The 21,846-nt window shown below is 47.0% G+C and overlaps 2 protein-coding genes across 2 annotated transcripts; one reads left to right on the top strand and one right to left on the bottom strand.

The window, feature by feature from the left end:
* The first annotated feature begins 773 nt into the window (after positions 1-773).
* Positions 774-1,982, top strand: LOC124651537 (putative cyclin-dependent kinase F-2). The gene has a single exon (XM_047190613.1). The coding sequence runs from the start codon at positions 774-776 to the stop codon at positions 1,980-1,982; it is 1,209 nt and encodes a 402-aa protein (XP_047046569.1).
* Positions 1,983-9,256: 7,274 nt separating this feature from the next.
* On the bottom strand, positions 9,257-21,297 carry LOC124671548 (copper-transporting ATPase PAA1, chloroplastic). Its single transcript, XM_047207941.1, has 17 exons — positions 20,811-21,297; positions 20,497-20,550; positions 20,233-20,386; positions 19,222-19,296; positions 18,825-19,102; positions 18,328-18,558; positions 17,998-18,096; positions 17,712-17,861; positions 16,867-17,013; positions 15,555-15,605; positions 15,308-15,480; positions 15,064-15,196; positions 14,670-14,767; positions 14,173-14,410; positions 10,381-10,584; positions 10,156-10,236; positions 9,257-9,731 (listed from the first exon to the last, which is right to left on the bottom strand). The coding sequence occupies exons 1-17, from the start codon at positions 21,258-21,260 to the stop codon at positions 9,474-9,476; spliced, it is 2,874 nt and encodes a 957-aa protein (XP_047063897.1). The 5' UTR covers positions 21,261-21,297; the 3' UTR covers positions 9,257-9,473.
* Between the last annotated feature and the right edge of the window lie 549 nt (positions 21,298-21,846).

Consider the following 21,846-nt stretch of genomic DNA (forward strand, 5'->3'; position numbering starts at 1 on the left):
CTAACTCCGTTTCAAGAAACAATGCGCTCTCGTTTTACGAGCTTGTTGTTTGACAAAGAATTACTTTAAATAGATAAAAATTGTTTGTATGAAATTAGTATCATTAAACAGTTCTCTTCAATACGAATTCAACGATACTAATTTCATTATAATATAATCAAGATTTTGTTGCTCAACTTTTATGGTCAAAGTTCATCTTGAAATACGCGTGCGCTTTATTCTTTAAAACGGAGATTTAGAGGTGAAAGAATTAAACAGGACCAAGATGTTAGTTTGCATCTTCCCAATGTATTTTGCACTTCACTCCTTTATGTTAGAAAAACTTCTGAAAGGAGGCAGTACATTCCAATTAATATACGACTAATGGGTCTTAAAAGAAAAGAAAAAGAAGCAGACGCAGACGCAACTGTGCACCTCGATCAACTCGGTAGTGTTGTTTGCTTCCAGAACCATGCGCCTCATCTTGTTTTTTTTTCGCCTCATCTTGTTTGATTAGTTAGGATTTCATTAATTTTTTAACAGAGTTAGGATTTAAATTAAAATGCATGTTACGTGATAAACAACCGGCTGCGGGCAGGCCCACTTCGCACCCACCGTAGGGCTAGTTCAACTTATATCCGACTCGAGGTTGGGCATGCACTGCAGTTTTCTCTCGATCCTGGTGCTGCGTTCGTTAGATCGATCCTCCGTCTCTCCACCTCGCGCATACGAGATACGATACGATCCCCGTCTTGTCTCCAGGCTCCAGCAATCGAAGCCGCCGATCCAGCGCCATGCCCGCCCGCAAGAGACCTGCCGCCGCCGTCCTCGCGACGACCACAACAAAAGAGTCCGCGACGTCCCGCAAGAAGAGCCGCAGAAGCACCGACGAATACGACGAGGTGACCAGGCTTGGCGAGGGCGGCTTCGGCGTCGTCCTCAAGGCGCGCCACCGCGCAACCGGCAAGACCGTCGCCATCAAGTATCTCACGTCGCCGGACGACAACACCGAGGAGGAACCAGACGAGGCCGAGCTCCGGCACGAGGCCCGCCTCCTGGAGGCCTGCAACGGGAACCCACACCTCGTCGGCTTCGAGGGCCTGGCGCGCGACACCGCCACCGGAAACCTCCGCCTCGTCATGGAGTACGTCGCCGCGCCGAGCCTCCACGCCTTCACGCGGAAGGACAGCCGCCACGGCCGGCCGCTTCCTGAACCGAAGGTGCGCGCCATCATGCGGAAGCTCCTCACGGGGGCCAAGCTCATGCACGCCCGCCACGTCGTCCACCGCGACATCAAGCCCGCCAACATACTCGTCGGCCGAGACGGCCAGCTCGTCAAGATCTGCGACCTCGGGCTCGGGATCTCCATGTCCGACCCGCCGCCCTACACCCAGGTCGGCACCATGCCCTACAAGGCCCCCGAGATTCTCCTGCGCAAGCCGGACTACGACGCGCTTGTCGACTGCTGGTCGCTCGGCTGCGTCATGGCCGAGATGCTGGCAGGCAAGACCCTGTTCGAGGACGATGGCCGCGAAGACCACATGGACGATGCGGACCACGTGGCCCAGCTCTGGGCTATTTTCGGGGTGCTCGGTATGCCCGACGACCGAACGTGGCCCGAGTTCAAGTCACTGCCGCTCACCGGCAAGGTGATGGAGTTCAAGTCGTCCCTGCCGCCGACCCACAAGATGCTTCCTGAGGGGCAGGAGCATAGCAGGCTCCGGGATATCTTCCCGGTGGAGAAGCTATCAGAGCAAGGATTTCAGGTATTGCTAGGGCTTCTCACATACAATCCCGACAAGCGACTCACGGCGGCCAAGGCGCTCAAGCTCCCATGGTTCGCTGCTCATCCTCCCTCGGCCAAGGCTGCTAAGGTTGAAGCTTTGCCCCTACCGAGAAACAAGGTATCGCGCTTCATGGCTCCACTCACGGTATTGAAATCGCAAGTCGCTTTATTTATAGAGAGAGGCCAAAGACTGTTTCGAGGTATGTCCCAGGTGTAATTGTGCTTCAATGATCGATCCACCTGATTGCTTGATTGAATTGTAAAATAAAAGTACGTACTATGTATTTTTTTTTGTTGACGAAATGCAGCTTGGCTGCTTTCATTGCGTTAAGTTGAGGGAAAAGTACAAACGGAGGGAGACCTTCCTTAGGTACAAAGGTAGGCCAAAGAAGGCCAGCCGAAAACACTGAAAAAAACACAGAAAAAAGGCATGGCACAGAGCTTTGCTCCAGCGCTACAGAGGCAAGGGCACTAGTCTCATAGTCTGGCTCCCTGGGTCTTTCAAGCAAAGCTTGCACCCTCCGCCAACCAGCGTCGATCCACGTCCTCGCCTCTGCCAGCAGCGTTTGAAACAACTCCGCAGGGGAGGAGGCAATGTGTCTGAATATCTGCCGTTCCTCTCCTTCCAAATGCACCACCATACAAGCGGAATAATGGAGCGCCATAGCTTGGCGTTTGCTGTTCCGGCTTGGCAAGTGGAGGAGACCAGCCAATCCTGAAGATCAGTGTGTGCACCAGGGATCAAAGACACCGGCAGCCGCGCACGATCCACGATCAAGGTCCAGACTTCTTGCGCGTACGGGCATGCCGCAAGCAGATGTACTGCAGTTTCTGGTTGTGATCGGCAGAGCGGACACAACGGATCATGTGGGAATCCACGTTTCGCGAGAACATCGGCGGTCATGCATCTCCCCTAAACAGCTAGCCATGCATAGAACCTGCATTTGGGAGGAGCGTCAGATCTCCACACTATCTGCGGGAAGGTCGGCGCTGATGGTGCCCAATAATTGGACCGCATACGCCGAGCTCGCGGAGTACGTCCCCTCCGCTGTCCACTTCCACGTCAAACGATCAGGAGTCCCCTGGGTTAACTGAAGGCCGCGCAGCATGTTCCAAAGTGCAGTGAATTGACGGATAGCTGCCGGCGTAAAGTCGGCTTTTAGGTGTCTGCTCCACTTATCCTGATTGATCGCCTTTCGCACTGTAATCCGTCGTAATGTGCAAAGCTTGAAAAGGTCAGGGAACAACACGTTCAGTTTTCCTTCTGCCCGCCGTGGGTCAGTCCAGAACTGGGTTGCCTCCCCGTCCCCGATCTCGATCATCACTGATGCCTCAAACAATGCCCTCACCTTTTCATCAATTGGCAGCGGCAACCTATCCCATGGTTTGTTGTTGTCCATCCATGACTGCCATAGCCAGCGACAACGTAGAGCTATACTCCTGGCGGCAAGGTCGGGTATCCCCAATCCACCATAAACCTTGGGTGAGCACACTTGACGCCAGCTAACGAGGCACTGTCTTCCAGTGGCCACGTCCTTGTTTGCCCATAAGAATCCTCTTGCAGCCTTTCCAATCCTCTTAATGAACCAGTCGGGCGGGTGAACTGTCATAATTTGGAAGATGGGCATGGCGTATATGACAAACAGTAGCAACGTCAACCGACCGGCAGCCGAAGAGATCCTGTTCCAGCTTGCCATTTTACTTAGCATCTTATCGATCACTGGTTGTAGCTCCGCCCGTGTCAGCCTTGTAACCGACAAGGGCAACCCCAGATAGGTGCAGGGCAGTGTAGATAGAGGACTATATGCTGAATTTGCACTGCATAGAAATTCTCTCCTTTTTCAGATTATGTGATTCATATGCCCTAAATGTTGGGTCATGGGCGATTTAAGGTCTGCCGACATGGGCGACTGCCACCACCTTATGAGAGTCCCTCGAAACACCGTAGGGCGATGAAAGAGTCTAGGCACCTCACGCGATGTGCATGGAAGGAAGGAGAACAGGGATTTTGTCCCCGATACGAGAAGGGAGAGGCGGTGGGAGATGCCATAAATCCCCACCCCCTGGAAGGCCTAGATTGCGAAACCCCAATCTAATCCAAGAGACCTGCAACCCTGCAGGGGTACCGGGATACGAATCGAATCGAATGATGCCAACGAGGAGTTCGTGGAAGGAGGGCGTGAAGGAGATGTCGGGTGCTGGCTCGAGCCAGGGAGGCCGGTGTTCCAGCAATGATACGCATGACGCAAGGCTCTACGAGACGGTGACCTCTGCGCCGACGCCGACCCAGATAGGGAGAGTGCAAGAAACAACACGGACAATAGGGTTGCTGATGACACCGTCGGTGGGTGGGGGTGAACAAGTGGGCCTCGTTGAGAGGCCTACCCACCCGAGGCCCTCCGGTGGTGCTGTTGTGGCTCCACTATCTCTTCACGGGGCACTATTGGATACAGACATGATTTTGGAGGAAGACGACAACTGGGATGATGGTAACACGACAGAGGAGGTGGGATTCCAGCAAGGTGTAGAAGCATAGATCGGTGGCATTGTTGATATGACAGACGGCATGTACCTGGAATTTGAGGAGGAAGAGGAGGTTAAGGCAGAACCAGTGGAGCAAAATACATGGACGCTGCTTGCACGATACATGGACAACTTCAAGGCGAACATGAAAGCTATGTTCACGCGATTCACCAACGAGATTTGGCACATCCGCAACGGGATTGGGTACTCGGAGAAGGGGAAAACTACTACATGCTCACGCTGTTCTCCAAGGGGGACTACGACTTTGTGATGCAAGGAGGGCCATGGATTTTCAACCAGAATGTTCTCATTGTCAAGGACCTGGATGAAACTGCCCAACCATCAGAATTAGTGCTCAACTCGGTGCCGGTATGGTTCACATATATGACGTTCCATGGGGGAAGCAAGACAAGGTATGGGGTACAAGATATAGCAATAGCCAGGGAAAGATTCTGGAGGTGGATGTGCCGGTGAGTGAGCAAGATAAGGAGTCATTCATGTGCATGTTAGTCTTCCCTATGACCGCCAGTTGCAAACACAAATCACGACTGGTGTGAAGGGTAAGCCCCCGGAGGTGAAGGCTTTTAAACTGAAATATGAACATGTGCCTTATTACTTCTTTCATTGTGGCTTTATGAGAGATAAGAAAGATGATTGTGAGGAGAGGAGGATGTGCATGCCATCTTTGGACTACGATGCCCATGAATTGTGTCCCAGCCCATATAAAACGTTTGAGCATCAAATCTTTTTTGCTCCACCTTTAGGTTAGGCAACAGCGAGGCGAGGCCTTAGTTTTGGTAGCTTTGAAGCGCAGAATCATATAAAAGGTTTGATCAGGAACTACCAAGACAGCAGCGCCGAGCCAGTGTTTACACCAGAACATATCAACCCCCGTTCTCTATCATCGGAGAATGAGATGTCGCCTGTTTGCACACGAACACGTCACCGTGTATCCTTAACATTGAGCGCGATCCACGGCAGCACGCGCCGATGGAACTTCGCCAGAAGCGCGATACGCAAGACAGATTGGCGGACGCTTTTGAGACCCGAAACCCCACTTGCCCGGGAGGAATCCATCAGAACGGGCGGCGGCTAGTACATGTGTTTAAATGACAATAATGACATCTATGAGTTGTACAAAGATATGTGTTGACTTGTTTTTCAAAAGATGAAAATTGCGGTGACAACACAAAGATGAGCATAATGACATCTATGAGCACCATAATGACATCTATGAGCACGTTGCCGAGCTGACCCTCCAAAGGTTCATGTGGGACAAGCGCCACGGCCTGCCGCTGCCGGAATCCAAGGTGCACACCATCATGTGGAAGCTCATGCACGTCCGTCACGTCGTCCACCGCGACATCAAGCCTGCCAACATCCACGTCAGCCGAGAAGGCTAGCTCGTCAAGATCTGCGACTTCGGCCTCGGAATCTCCATGGCCAATTTGCCGCCGTACACCAATGTTGGCACGGTGCCCTACAAAGCAGTTGATCTTGCGCAAGCCCGACTACGACGCGCTCGTACACACCTAGTCGCTTGGCGATCAAGGTGCTCAAGATCCCATGGTTCGCTGCTCCTACACACTCAGTCGCCGTTGCTAAGTGTTAGAGATATATTTGGTATACGTACAGTTTAGGTAGTCTAGGATAGAGATAGATCTTGTGTCTTGTCTTGCACTCCAAGATGATCCCTGTACGCCTATGTATACTCGCCCATGAGGCTCAATAACACATCCAACATATTCCGCCAATCTCTCTCCCTCTCTATCCTTCAACATGGTATCAGAGCGGCGCTGACCTTGACCTAGCCGCCGCCCGCGCTTCCGCCCGCGCCGCCCCCGGGGAGGTCAATCTCCATGGCCTACTCCGGGGGCCGCGCAACCCGTATGAGGGTTCGTCCGCCGATCTGTTGATCCGCTGCCCTCGAGTCTCTTTTTTTTCCAATCCGCAGATTGGTTTTCTTTTTGCGCCGCCGGTCGCTCGACCGGCGTTTTCTTTCTGGTTTTACCGATCATAGATCGGATTGAGTCGCCCATCGCCGTCGTCCTCTTGCGCCTCTACTCCGACAACGGCATCGACCTGCACCGGCCATCAACCGCACGGCACAGCCGCACGCACCGCACACGGGCGCCCCTACGTGCGACGCAGCAGGCTGTTTCGCCTGCACGGTCTCCATCGCCGGTTTGTCTTCGCCGTCATCGCCAAGGACATCACCGACAACGTCGCCAACGACTCCGATCTGCGGCGCGTCGTCCACGCCATGGCACGTGTAGCACCACCGTCGGTCTGATCAACCGACCCCGCATACGTCTACGCCAAGCACGTCCCCGAGCACGCGCCTACCACCGATCGAGCATCGGGTTGCCGCTGCGTCGCCCCTTCGGGTCGCAGCGCCGCCGCCTTTGGTCCACGCTGCTAGCCAACGACGCGCCTTCTGAGGCGCGTACGTCGCTGGTGGCGTCCCGCCGCTGCACCGACTTGCGCCCTGCAGCTACGCCGGCCCCTCAGGCCGTGGCGTCGCCACACGCGGTCACCTTCGCCGTCTCCCGCGCATCGACGTCCGAGGCCACCACAGCGCCGCCCCTTCGGCGCGGGTCGCCTCCGTCCGCGCATGGTCTTCGTCACGCCGCTGGGTCTTCCTCGCCTACTTCGTGTACCGCCGCCGCGCCTCCACCTCGGGTCGCCGGCGGGCTCGCCAACCACTTCAGGTCGCGCTGGGCTCGCCGACCACCGCAACGCCCGTCTAGGCGTCCGGCATGACCACCCCTGGTCACCGCTGGGTTAGCCACCTTCTACGTCTCCAACCGTTTCGACTTCGTCGCCCGTGTCATCGCCTCGTCCCCGTCTACACCACCTGCTACTCTACTCCGAGAACCGCGGGCAGCGTCGGCATCTCTCCGTCGATCTGCGACCGCGATGCTTCCGGAGGCCTCCTCTGCTAGTCCCTCTGACATGGCGACAAGTTCATGATGGTCCCTGCCCCTCGCATGCCCGGTGCGGCAACACCGGATGTGCCTTCGTCCCCGACACGTTCCCGAGTCTGGCAAACTCGCGCCGGACGTCTCGTCTTCATCGGCTTCGACAACGTCTTCTTCGGCATCGCCTCTACGACTGCCTCGACCGCGTCACCGACTTCTTCTATGTGTACTCGGTTCGGCAAAACCGAAGTATGCCTTCGTCCCCGACGTGCGCCCGGTTCTGGCAAAACTAGGGCCGCACCTCGTCCTCGACGGCTCGGACTGCATCGACTTCGGCATCGACAACCTCCACGACTGCCTCGACGCGTCTCCGTCACTCTCCTCGCGCACTACGCGCTTGCGGCTACATCGACACCGGCACCCGCCCACGACATCGACCACGGCAATCCCTCGCGCGGCTCCCTCGACCAAGGTTGCAGCACCCACGCTCTCGGCTACCTCGACATCGGCATACAGGGCTACCACCTCGCCTGCGCCTCACCAGCTTCCTCTACGGTCCAAGCATCCGCGACGCAACTCCGTCCACGACGCTCCCGCGCGTGACTGCGGGGGAGTGTCGGCCTTACGGGGTCCACTTCGGTTTATCTCCGGTCGACCGTCCGCGACGCTACTCGTTGTTCACGTCACTACCGCTACGACTGCGGGGGAGTGTTAGAGATATATTTGGTATACGTACAGTTTAGGTAGTCTAGGATAGAGATAGATCTTGTGTCTTGTCTTGCACTCCAAGATGATCCCTGTACGCCTATGTATACTCGCCCATGAGGCTCAATAACACATCCAACATATTCCGCCAATCTCTCTCCCTCTCTATCCTTCAACACTAAGGTTGAAACTTTGCCCTTGCCGAGAAAGAAGGCGTCATGCTTCATGGTTCCACCCGTGGTATTGAAAGCGCAAGCACAAGCGAAAATGGCAAACGGAACCTGGGTACGCGCGCACCCAGTTATGAAAAATTCGAAAAAATGCTATTTAAAAGTTTCAAAAAAATGTGAAGTAAAATTTTGCATGTTCATATTATGTTGATACCTACCCGTGTGCGTTTTCACGAAGAAATACCATTGTATGTGGCCTACACAAAAATGACAAAATGCATTTTTCGGATCTGTGAATAGTACAAATTCCTATTCACTTTTGTAATTAGGGCATTTTGTCATTTTTGTGTAGGCCACATACAATGATATTTTTTCGTGAAAACGCACACGAGTAAGTATCAACATAATATGTACATGCAAAATTTTACTTCACATTTTTTTGAAACTTTTAAATATCGTTTTTTCATTTTTTGGAAAACTGGGTACGCGCGTACCCAGGTTACAAACCTGCCTGTCGCAAGCACAAGTGGCTTCATTTATAAAGCGATGTGAAAGACTGTTTCAAGGTATTAAAAACGCAACTGTCCAAGATGTAATTGTGAATGGATGATCCATTCATGTAATTGCTCGATCGAATTGTACAAAAAGGACATAACTGTTTTATATTGTAATCATCTTCGTTTCAGATTGTGTGATTCATATGCCCTAAACGTTGTACTGTTTAATTGGGAAATTTAATTGTACTCTTGTGTTTACGTGCTATGGCCTTACCCTGCTCGTGATACTTCTTGACTTACCATTCGGTGCAAGTAATTTGAGTTGTAGCAACAGAGACCGACAGCATGCGTCTTCTGCGATACCAAACTTGCACATCTAACTGAACAAATTTCGCATCCCCGGCAGTGAAGTCTGTTCGTGTGGGTAGACTGACCTCAATGCAATGAAAAGCCAGCAGCTAACCTGGCCTGAGCAACACGGGAAACGGACGGAAGAAGGGCTTGATCTGCATGAATCTTGAACGGTTGCACCTGAAATTGAACAAATAAAATTCACAGGAAAAAATCATGTGGCCAAAGCAGCATCAACGTCGGCCCAAGTAGAAGAAGTCGGAGGCTGTCAGGCAGCGATCACCCAGAGCGTGCCAGCCATGTCGTTGGGAGGTGCAAGATATGTATTCCGCCCAAATCACCCAAAGAATTCTGTATTGTAACTTTGATCACGTGTGAGTTTTCCTAGAACCACCACGCTTTGGAAGAACTTCTACATCACACTGTTTCGGACTCGTGGTGATTAATTTATCTTTCGTGTTCCCTCCCCTATTACAGTGTGGCTGAATTAAAGTAAAATGTTCATAAAGTATCCAGTATGTCATGATATCTGGGAGTTCAGTCAGGTGCTCCTCCATTTTGATGGGTAGTTTTGCTCTGCCTCGGTAGCTCCATCTGATACACCAGAAAGGGTGTCGCGGGGCTTTTGCCTGGTCTGAACATGATGAATTGACTGCCTTGAACTCATCCTCGCCCTCAAAAGCAAGGAATTGGCCATCACACTGACTGAACTAAAACCCATCAGAGCTCCAGCTATCGACGGGGTCAGCATCGTTCCTGTCACTGGCAACAATGCTCCGGCAGCAATGGGTAGTCCAACCTGCAAAAATCCTCATCATATGAGGTCTCGCAAGCAGAATTCAGAACTTGCATATATTTTTAAGTGGATTTTTTTTAACTGAGGTCCAACACCATCCTAGCAGCTCACAACTTATACCGCACTTAACTTACAAAAGTAACAAAATTAGCAGATATAAAAGAACAATGGGTCAAATTCTGTCATTTCTATGATTTCAAAATAGTGAAAACTTGTAAAAACAAGCATATAATATTTACTATTTCCTCTGTCCATAAAAGGATGTTGGAGATTTGTCTAAATTTGGATGTATCTATACACTAAATAGTGTCTAGATACATCTAAATTTAGACAAACTTGCGACATCCTTTTATGGACAGGTAGTACTTAAATTTGATCTATTGAAATGCATAAGCAAGTGATAAAAAGTAGAGAAAGGGAACCGTACAATGTTATACAGAAAAGCCCACCAAAGATTTTGCTTCACTGTTCTCATTGTTTCTTTACTTAACTCTAGAGCATCAACAAGCTGCATCAAAAAAACCATCAGAGCACATTATTAGGAAAATGAAAGATGATACTGGCACAAAGAGGGAAACTGAAAAAGTTTGGCAACGGGCTTAGGTCCGTAAAAACAGTCTAACTGACTCCAAGCAGTTGTGAATGGGATTACCTGAGATAACCTATTGCCCATGAGAACAACTGAAGACACATCACTGGCTGCACCAACACCTCCACCCATTGCAATTCCAACGTCAGCTAAAGCTAGAGCTGCAGCATCATTGATGCCATCACCAACCATGGCAACTAACTTGTGTTCTTTCTGAAGTTCGGATATGAACTTCTTTTTCTCATGTGGTTTAACTTCAGAAATCACCTGATACCCAATTGATAGTACACATGTAAATCATACTGAAAATGTGATAAAGGGTAAACAAATCATGGTAACAAAAGAAATCCTAACGAGCCAATTTGAGAGAATCGTTTATATGCTGTTTTTCGTGGCTCAATTAATTTCAAATGAACAGATCTGTATGCTCGCTTAATGTGAGCTATTGTTTTCAAACTGTGCTTCTTATTTTAGTAAAAGTGACAAGCATATGTATTGCTTTCCATCGCCGAATAAAGAAATAGTTTACAAGTTCCTGGGGCCCTGGGATGAGAAATTGTTAAACCAAATGAAGTCAATTTACATATTAATAAAGCCTTCCAATTTTCTGTAAGATTTCCATGCATAATCATGATCATGAATCTGTTTCCTACAGAGAAACATGGCATAATAACTATATGCCGGATGCTTAGTTTTTTCTCTTCACGAGAAAAGTTGAATAATTAGCAGCAATTTTCTCCGGTGCATCGTCTAAAGACATACTGGTGGTGCCAGGACAAACAGGCGACGCCAAAGCCTCTGGGAAGGGCCTCGCCTCCATCACCCTGCTGACACCGTGGCTTATCTGGAAGCATCACAACCACTGCATTTTTAACGGAGCTCAACCCTCCGTAAACAGAGTCGTAGCCAACATCAAGGAGGAAGCCGCCCTTTGGGCAAGAGCTGGAGCACCAGGACTCCGTGTAATGCTACCGCAGACCTGGGATGTGCACTAAGCCATATTTTTTTGTTTCAGTTCTTGGCCTCTTAGGAGGCATGTAACAATAAACTCTCTCTCTTTTCAATGAAATGAAACACAAAGGCTTTTTACGTTTCCTCAAAAAAAAATACTATATGGGTTGGATACTTGTATCCGGATAGCAGCACAAGAGACAGCTTGCCCCCGCAAAGGCCGCAACATCTTAATTGTCATACTTTGATGCCACAAGTGTAACAATAGTTTATTGTTTTACGACAGCAGAGCTATTCAGATACCAATCTGTGAATAATGTTGAACACAAAGTTGCTGAATTTCTTTTGTGATAGAATTTCAATTTATTTATCATACTCCCTCCGTCCATAAATAGATGCCAAAGATTTATTTAAATTCGGATGTATCTATACACTAAATCGTGTCTAGATACATTCAAATTTAGACAAACTTTTGGCATCTATTTATGGACAGAGGTAGTATTAAATGATGAATAATTCATATTATATTCTTCTACTTATTGTGTAGGAGCAACAAGTCCTTGAAAGAAGAAATGTTTTGATCAAGTCACAGGCTGATACAGCATTCAATCAGAAGGAGTATAGCGTGTGTCCAGTTGCTGGATTGCTAGGGATAGGATGGATCATCCAGGTTTTTGTGGAATGGATGTTCCAGAGTAGGGTGATCCCATGTTTTGTTTGGTTCAAAGAATTTGAGGGATGGGACCAAATTCGTTTATCTTATACTCCCTCCGTAGATGTTTGAGGTTTTTCTAAATCTGGATGTATCTAGACACTAAATAGCATTTAGACACATCCAGATTTAGACAAATCTCAGACATCTATTTATAGACAGAGGTAGTAGTATTTTACAGCACCTAATTAGCAGGTCTAAATCGCAATTATTATCTTAACAAAATGGGGAATTTTGCCTCATCTCTCTTTCTCTGACCACAGTACAGGTGAGAAAGGATGGAAGGCGCGGCGCTTCTCTCGGTCCCTCGGACTGGCGGTTCATGTACTGGTGGCTGAGCTTGGGGCGGGGGGCTCGGGCAGCGGGGCGGTGTGGCTCAGGCGGCGGAGCTCAGGCACAGTGCTCAAGCGGCTGGGCAAGTGGGTTCTAGTGGCGGACCTCGGGGTGCGGTCCCAGGCGGTGGAGCTCGGGGTGCGGTCCCAGGCAGAGGAGCTCGGGGTGCAGTGCTCAAGCAACGAACGGGGCCAGTCGTCATCAGGGTTGACGAGGGCGATGAGCCCTAGCCTCCCAGGACGGCGCCGGATTTCCACGAGACCGGCGGCGGTGAGCTTCGATCAGGGACAGATCTAGAAATTTAACTTTGGGTGTTCAAATTTCAACCATCAAAAATATGAAGGTGAAAAATAAAAAATGGTCCATGCTTTCACCCATTAAAAGTACAAAAATCGGCCATTGTAGCAACAATATTTTAAAAGGTTGATAAACATATAAAAGGACGTACCCAGTGCTAAGAGCTCCCGCACTGTGCGGGTCTGGGGAAGGTGTTGATAACCATATAAAAAAAGAAAATTACAATAGGGCAATATTATCATAGCTTGGAAGCTGCATGGCTTCCCTATGCCCCCTACCGCTACGGGCTCAACTTTCTTCTTTCCCTTCTCTGCTTGGCCCGACGTGGGCGACATTGGAGCCATCAGCCATGGGGCGCCGCGTAGCATTAGGTCGCTACTCAATTTGGGATATTTTGCTCACATGTCACTCGTTGTTTTATCATTGCTTGGTCTGAACTGGTTGCTCTTAGGTAGTTAGCAGGACTTGCTAGTTGGATTGCTTATTGTTGAATATAAATATAGTGCCTAGCAGATCGGTCTTTTGAAAAACCAGCTAGTGTATCAATCCTATATGGTATCAGAGCCAAAAGGTCTCAAGTTCGAGACCCTGCTCGCGCAATATTAAAAAACAAAAGGAAAAAAGATTGTGCGACCTATGCACTGAACCCACGCTAAGGACTAAAATAGCCTAGCCGTGAGGGGGAGTGTTGAATATAAATATAGTGCCTAACCTCTTTCCATCAGATCGGTCTTTTGAAAAACTCGGCTAGTGCATCAATCCTATAGTGGCCACCATACACTACTAGAAAATAGCTAATCAGTGGCATTTCAAGGAGTACACCCTCCGTCTACAAATAAGTGTATTTCAAGATTTGATTGCAATTTAGCAGAGAAAATGAAAACTAGATGTGCTAAAAGATACCACAAGTAATACATAAACAATATACATTATGTATATGCAATTTTTTTTGAGAAATATTTGGGTGTTCATCTGCACACCCTTGACACATAGTGGATCTGTCCATGGCTTCGATGGGAGTTGAGGATTAGAAGGAGGGACAAAGATTAGGAGGCAGTCCACCTTTTTAGAGGAAGGAGGACGAGGGCTGGCTGATTTCTGCAGATCAGTTCATCCCACTTTTCCAGCAAATGTTCCCATTCGGTGGACGGTTCCATCCCTTGATCTTTTTAACAACCAAACGCATCCAAATCAGGGACGATCCCATCCCATCCAGCCTTTGGTCCTCAACCAAACGCATGCTAAGGGGGACTTCTTTTCAGCTTCTAGGATGGCTTCTCCCAGAAGCGAACCTCCCTCAAATTAGGACTAATTTAGAAGTTTAAAAAAGTTTGGGAGATGGGTTTCTGAGGCTTCTGGGAGAAGCCCTTCTAGAAGCCAAAAAGAAGTGGGCCTAAGATGGCAATAGAGTTTTATGGCTTGGTAAAACCTATTGCACTTTATCTATGATGGTTTAGAAGGTAAAATTTTGTTGTAAACAGGGAACCAATTGGAGATCATTTTCTCCAACTAGGTCTAACCAAGAACAAAAATGTGCAGATCAGCAAAGCGAAATTAAATACCTTGTCAATCGGAATACCAACAATTGAAGCAACATTAACAGCAGCACTTTCCTTGTCCCCAGATAACATATACACACTAATTCCTTGCTTAGACAGGGCATCGATAACTTGATGAGAATCTTCTCTGATCTTGTCCTCAAAACAAATAAGACCAGCTAGAGTACCATCCACTGCGACATATGCAACAGACTGGCCAAAATTTTCTACTCCGGAAAGTGGGTCATGAACAACACCATGCCTGAAGTGAGACAGTGCAATGTTTACTAGTCAGCAGAGTTCCTGTGTGTAACATACAATTGCACATCACGTGGAGCTAGTATACTGGAGCAAAAATCTGATGCAATACTCCAAAAAGGTTAGTATTGCAAGTTGCTAGAGGTGTGAAAAGATAGAGTGACTAGTACATAATTGATAGTGGAAAGACGAGACTAACAAAGTTGGCATAGTGAAGAACAGGGCTTATTGAGCATGATTACTGAATAAATAATTCACTGTACCTCCTAATCCAGTCTAATGTCCCAACCGAAACCTGTTTCTCACCAATCTTAGCCACAGCACCAGACCCTGGCTCTTCCATGAAGGACCCATCCTTTGCCTGTGATGGTATACATGGGAAAATAGCAAGATGTAAGCACAATCTGCAACTATAATGAGGAATACATTGTGCTATGAAACAGAAATGTCAATTAGGTGATCTCGTATTATCATATAACTTATAAGCATGATTGAACAGAAATTAATATGCCAACTGTCAAGTTAGTTATCGAAGGGTTTAAAATGTTCGTTTGAATTCAAGTGGACATCCTAAAACAATCTTGTATTAGTCTGTTGAGGCAATTGGCATACTGAGGTCATTTTATCTCAGATTTATGTTGCTTCTGCTGTGAATACCTTCATACTGACGCAGTTGGCAGCCTGAGCAGCTTCCATGATGGCCTTTCCAAGTGGATGATTTGTATTTGATTCTACTCCAGCAGCCAAACTCAGAACGTCACCTTCCGTCCATCCATCACTCCAGTAATCCCTGATGACAAAAATATGGTTTATCAACAGGAAGGCCTCATCAATAAACTTCACTTCCAAAGCTGAGGGTGCATGATGTTCCAAAAGTGATTGGATACGATATACACTTAACTTTGTATTTACATCTCCCTTGCTGTGGGAAGGTATTACTTTAGTCACTACAGGTTTCCCTATTGTTAAAGTTCCAGTCTTGTCAAACACAATGGCATCAACTTCTGCGAATTTCTCCAAAACATCCCCACCACGTAAAAGAAGTCCTCTCGTTGCACCTAATGAAGTACCAACCTGGAAACAGTACATATGAGTTGTTGATAGAATCTTTATATAGGGAAAAGGGGGTCATATCCTAAGTTCCATACCAGCACAGCAGTGGGCGTGGCAAGCCCAAGTGCACATGGGCAAGCAATTACCTGCAGATGAAGATCAATATTTATAGCTGTTCAACAAGTAGGGTCATCATGTACAGCAAGTCTACTGAAAAATGTGGGCACATGCTAGGCGAGGAGATATTGAACTAGAACAATGCCCATCCTGTACCCTAATATGTGTTTGGTCTGACTAAAGCCGTTTCCTGGTTCTTGATGGTGGTTATGTATCATGGGGTTTCCAAATGGGAAAAGCAATAATTTCGTCCAAAAATACAACCATTTGTGTCATGAAAAGAAAAGGGAAAGACAAATTAATCTATTTATTCCCTTTTTTGCATAGGACATAAATTATCATATTCTCCAATGAAAATTCCCATGTCCCCATTTTATCATTCCATACACCTCTGAACTGTTTCACATTTTTTGGAAACCTCGAAATGCAAAGCCACAATCCAAGCCTTCGCTCGGTTTCGGAGGGTGGTTTTGCACCCTGGAATTCCCAAAAAAAATGACCAAAAAATGGTAGGAGTACTTAATACTGCAAAATGTACTTGCAAGATTTAGTACAAAAAATATAACCATTTATATCATGTATAAGGAAGACAATAACATTAATCTCGTCTTTTCTGTATGTGACGGAAATATTTATGTTTTCAGATATTTTTTGGCAGGTTCTCATGTTATAGTATTCCCTACACACTTGAAGACATTTTTTTGGAACCCCAAAATGTAAACCCTCATCCAAAATCAGGCTAGGGTTTAAAGCAAGATTTTAGAAAGTGAATGGAACTATAGTGTAGCGTTTAAGTAGCACCAAGAACCATAATTCAGGATTCATGAATGGTTTAAGATCAATGAAAATATAGTCTAACATTCAAATTAGTTGGTGAGTTGTACAGGTATATGTGACGTACAGTGATTTTTGACAGCTACACCTTATGCAACTAAAGTCTTCTTGGCACGCGAAATGATGAAAATATGGAGCTAAAAGCATGATTCATCTAGTTATACCCTGTGAACTTGGTTCCTTTATAAGAATTTGTTTTATAAAATTAGAATTTTGAAATGGACCGTGTAAACCCATGGCATTTCAGACGGGCTTTTCTTCATGTCAAGTATATTGAAAGCTCAATAACCGCATCTGAAATCAGAACAATCTTTTTCTCTCAAGACTACTTCATTCAGAAGAAATTTGCAGTTAAAGAATTATCCATATATTACCCTTTAGCAAACTCTTTACACCAGTTATTCAAAGTAAATACACAGAATTAGATACGTCAAATATATGTCCCTTGTATCATACCAGAACACTGCAAGAAAGTTGCAAAGCCAGAGACATTGCACTTCCCTGCTGGATAGCAGCAGGTACCAGTCGTGAACCAAAAAGACTCCAGAACGTATAGGTAGCAGCAGAAAGGGCCATAACTCCATACGTAAAGTTCCCTGCAACCTGTAGTGCAATAAAATTTTGACACATTTAATCGTAGTGTAAACTGTAACTAACTAAGGGTATGATACAGGAAAGATCTCTTAACATTCTATTCACTTATCAATGATCCATCAGCAGTGACCCAGACAGTATAGGAGGATGTAACAAGTTCACTATGCAGCAATGTAGCAGAGAGCTAGTACTAATAGTCTAAGGCCCCGTTTGCGAAAAGGGACATAATCAGGATTCCTATGGGGCAGACTGTCTCTTGTCGAATTCCTGAGTTCTAAACAGGCCTCAATAAAATACGGAATCAATATTTTGAGTGCTCGGGAACTTAAGAGACATAGCAGCGAGGGCATAGATCATCTGACCAAAGTAACGTTTTGAAAATAGGTTAATATAACAGCCTAAGTGCTAAATAGGCTCAAATGTCTACTGAACTGATACAGTTTTCCTCAAATTCCTTATTTTCAATCTTGTCTAGTTCAAATAAAAATTATAGAAAGTAGTCAATGGCCCATATTCCGTGATTATTTAGTCCACCAAAAGGGTCCATGGGCCGAACTCGTGTACTAATATTGAACATCTTATCAACATGCAAAATGTTAAAGATTACAGACATCTCATTACAAAAAAGAACAGATCAGCCTTATGACAGATTATACATTAACACTAAAATAGTAGCTTTAATAGAGCTGATCTAAGTTTCCAAATACCTTGTCCGCTAATCGTTGAACAGGGGCCTCCCTTGTCTGTGCTTCTTCCACCAAGTGAAGTATGTCAGACATGACAGTCTCACCACCAGGTCTCCTAACTTCAACTGTGAGTTTACCATTTAAGTTAATGCTTCCCGCTGACACTTCTGCCTGATAAAGGAAACAACGAATCATCATTATACAGCAGACAGCATAGATACTAATGCTGAGATGTTACTTCAATTCAATGAGCTAGAACACACCAATGTCTACACACTAAGGCAAAAAGATGGTTCAGAAAACATACCCCTGCAATCTTTGTTACAGGCATAGGTTCACCTGTCAAACTTGACTCATCAACGGTACTTCTTCCAGCTTTGACAACACCATCTGCTGGAATGCGGTCCTAGACAGTGCATGAGTTAGCAAAGGTTATACTGGTAGGAGGGTAGCATGCGAACATATATAACCTACCAGTTAGGCACTTGTATTTGCGTAAGCGTTTAGCATACAAGCAAGTAACAAGTTAACACTAATAACTGAAAAAAATATGAAGCAATTGAACTATTGCCATGAAAAACTGTGCATACAGACTTTAGTTAATGTATGCTTGTCTGTATGAATTTTATTTACTCACCCCAGGCAGCACTACTATATAGTCCCCAACAGCAAGGGTACCACATGGGACCTCTGTGAATGATGATTGCTCAGCATCACTATCCACCATCAGGCGTGCTTTTGACGGAAGAATATTGAGCAATCCTGTCATATCACTAGCAGCTTTTAGCTTTGCCCTCTGCTCAAGATTCTTCCCTAGAAGCACAAAAGCTATTAACATAATTGGTTCCTCAAAAAATGTCTTCCATCCCTGCAAGAAAATCAGTTGGTATAAAATAATAAGCGTGGTACACTAAGGACATATGTTAGGATGCAAAGTAATGTTTACAAAATAGAGCGGTTGTAGAATAAAATGGAACCTAAATTATGAATTTGCCCAACAAAATCTGAAAAGCAGCGACAAGGATGCAGTTGTGGCAAGAATTCAAATTCCTGATTCATCTGTTTTGATGTATCTGAGGCCATGCATGCAACTATGCAGAAATGAAATCCTTCCAGGAAGAGAGTAGGAGTTACCAGCTTTGGAATGAAGGCTGCAACTGAACTGACTGCAAAAGATGACAGAGCGCCTAAACCAACCAACGTATTCATGTTTGGAGACCCCTTGAATAGACTCTTCAATCCGTCAAGAATTAGTCGTCGACCAGGACCAGCAAATGTAAATATTGAGAGTGACAAATGAAATCCAGTGGAATGAAACAGATGCATCAATGGTGCATTAACTCCAAAGAGGTGAGAAATATGTCCCAGTAGGCAAACAGCACATAATGCCCAAGATACAGCAAGATCACGGCCTAAAAGAGAAATCAATGTCATGTTAATTACAGAATTGTCACCTTTTTTCATAATAAAATGTTGACTTGGAGGAAGCTCGTAATATTCATGGCTAATTGTTAATGCAAATGAAGTTTACCACTTTGTTTCAGATTCTGAAGTTTCTCATCCATCTTTCTTTCAAAAACTTTCAGTGAACTGACTTTTGAAGAATCTGCAAGTATGATAGACATTTATATGAGACTGGATATACTGGCACATGGCAGAAAGCTTTCGAGGGGGTTTCAGACTTTAACTAGAGTACAAAGCAGGAAAAAGGAGAATACAAAAGTTATTTCATCTGTCTTGAATTACAAAGTACAATGTGAACAATACTTCGGAATATACTCCCACCGTTCGTATAGAGATGGCATTTTAGACTTTCTTTTCTTGTTCAAGAATACATGATGTTTTATAACGCATATTTGGTCATAGTTCCTATTATGCCCTTGCCTGCACCTAACGAGTACGTACGAATGATTTTACGAGATTAATTGTGGGTGCCAGTATGCACTCTTGTCTCTCTTGAGTAACATTTTAGCACATACGGCCAATGAAAGTAGTTGGATAAACATTTACCGCTTGTCTACTCTCTTATAAAATGCTACTCCCGGGTAAAAAGTAAGTGCACTGGTACCAACAGAAAAATGAAATAAAAAAAGAAGAGACTAGGCTGCCAGCATTCACTGACTAGTGGATCGGAACAACTGTCCATGCCATGCATGTTTCATCTCCGAGAAGGTTTACCACTCCCTTGAATGAGGTTGAGGGCTAGTCTTGCCATTTCACCAAAAAAATTATCCTTAAATTAACATGTGAAAGTGAATAGATGGAGTGTGATATATCTGAAGCAAAGGTTGCCCAACTTCAGCTAATACTAATACGTAATAACTGGACTTCTAAAATACCATCCATAGATCTCAAATCAAAAGATCGTCGAAATGCTTAATCAGACTGTCAAGTATTAACCACTGGACCTACCCATCTTGCAGATTTTGCGCGTTAGGGACAACTAGGAATGTCCAAAGTTCTAACCTATTGTTCAGACTGTCCTCATCGCCCCACAATTAAACAGCCCCATGACACAATTTAGTCAATCGTAACAGTTTACCTCGATGGCTGGATTTGTACCCACATGTCGTCAACTGGCTGGCAAGCTTCTCACCCAGCTGGAGTTTCCAATCCTGCACAGCCGTATCTTCCGGCACTGCCCACACAACTGCGGTCTCAGTGGCAAGGTTCACAGTTGCGGACTGCACCTGGGGCTGCAAACACAAGCACGCTTACTTATGAACACAGCTAGTGAACAAAAAAAATCTTCGGGAAAGCACTGCATTTGACTTTGAGCCAGTGAGGCACGCTGATGCAAACTAACCTCAATCTCCAGAATGCGTTTAACGCTTGCTGCACAGCCACCACAGGACATCCCCTGCAATCAAAAGTTCAAAAACCATCAAATGGCTAACATAGGCACAGATTACGTGCTTCTAGGATAGCAGAAGAAAACATAGCTCCAAGAAGAGCGTGAGAAGTTCTCCAAGCGATTTCAGCATACTGAACTCACATCCATGCTACTAGCATTGATTTCTGTACCGTCAAACTAAGGTGCTAGCAGTAGCATCTAAGGACAAATTTCTACTGGTACGTGGAGAAAAGAGGGGTAAATTATTCACAGTTCATCAGTCATACCCCAACATCGAGAATTATGGTATCGGCCGTCTGCCCCGCCGCTTCCTCCGCCGCCGCACTCCCCTGCGAAGCACGCGGCCGCTTCCACCCGCCCCCGCCGCCTCCATCCCCGCCACCCCCTCCATCGCCGCTCCCCCTGCCGCCCCCGCCGCCGGGCGGACCGGTGGACGGGAGGGAGGAAGCCGAGACGCTCGCGAACCAGCGGCGCGGCCCCGCGCGCGGGCAGGCCGGGCCGCTGAACGCGAGCCGCGCGAGCGAGATGAGGAGAAGGTCGCCGGGCACCGCGAGGCGCCGCTGCGCGGCGGAAGCGGCGACAACGGGGGCGCGCCCGAGCGTGGGCGGCGGGGCCCGGCGGCGGAGGAGGATGTGGTGCGGGGAAGAGGCCGGGAAGGCCCTGGAGCGGGAGGAGATGGCCTTGGAGAGCGCGAGGAGGGGCGTGGCCGGGTCCATCCTCCGGAAGCTTCTAGAAGGGCCTAGCGGCGGCAGCGGCGGCAGCGGCGGCGGCGGCGGCATGTACCGGCGCGGGCCTCGGGCATTGCTTTGCTGCTGCTTGCCGCTTTTGTGCGCGGCGGCGTCGACTGCGGGAGGACGGGCGGAGTGGCGCTACCGACCGGTAATAAACAGTCTACGGCTAAGCTGCAGTGGTGGATCGGGTTGCGGCTTTGGCCGGTAGCGTTTCTGCACCACGAGGCTGGTCCTGGAGGGTACTGTTTGGGATCTACTAGTTGGACTGGAAAACGTGGTAGTATATGCAATATCCACGTACAGACAACCAGTATGAGCAGTTGAAATGGTACCATTCTCATTGGAATTCGAATTTTCGATATGTGTCCTTGTTGTGTGTACTAAAATAGAAGTAGATTGGCTGCACACTGCTAATCAGCTAGGTCGACAGATGACTCAAATTGTAATTTTTGGCTTAAGAGCTCGCCTTTTTTTTTGTATCCACAGATGTAACCATATTTTGATTGGGGACAACAAGTTTTTTTTTTAACATAAGGCCTAAGCACTGCTTTAAATTAATAAAGCCGCGAAA

Source organism: Lolium rigidum, chromosome 1 (assembly GCF_022539505.1).
Source record: "Lolium rigidum isolate FL_2022 chromosome 1, APGP_CSIRO_Lrig_0.1, whole genome shotgun sequence".
NCBI classification, from domain to species: Eukaryota; Viridiplantae; Streptophyta; class Magnoliopsida; order Poales; family Poaceae; genus Lolium; species Lolium rigidum.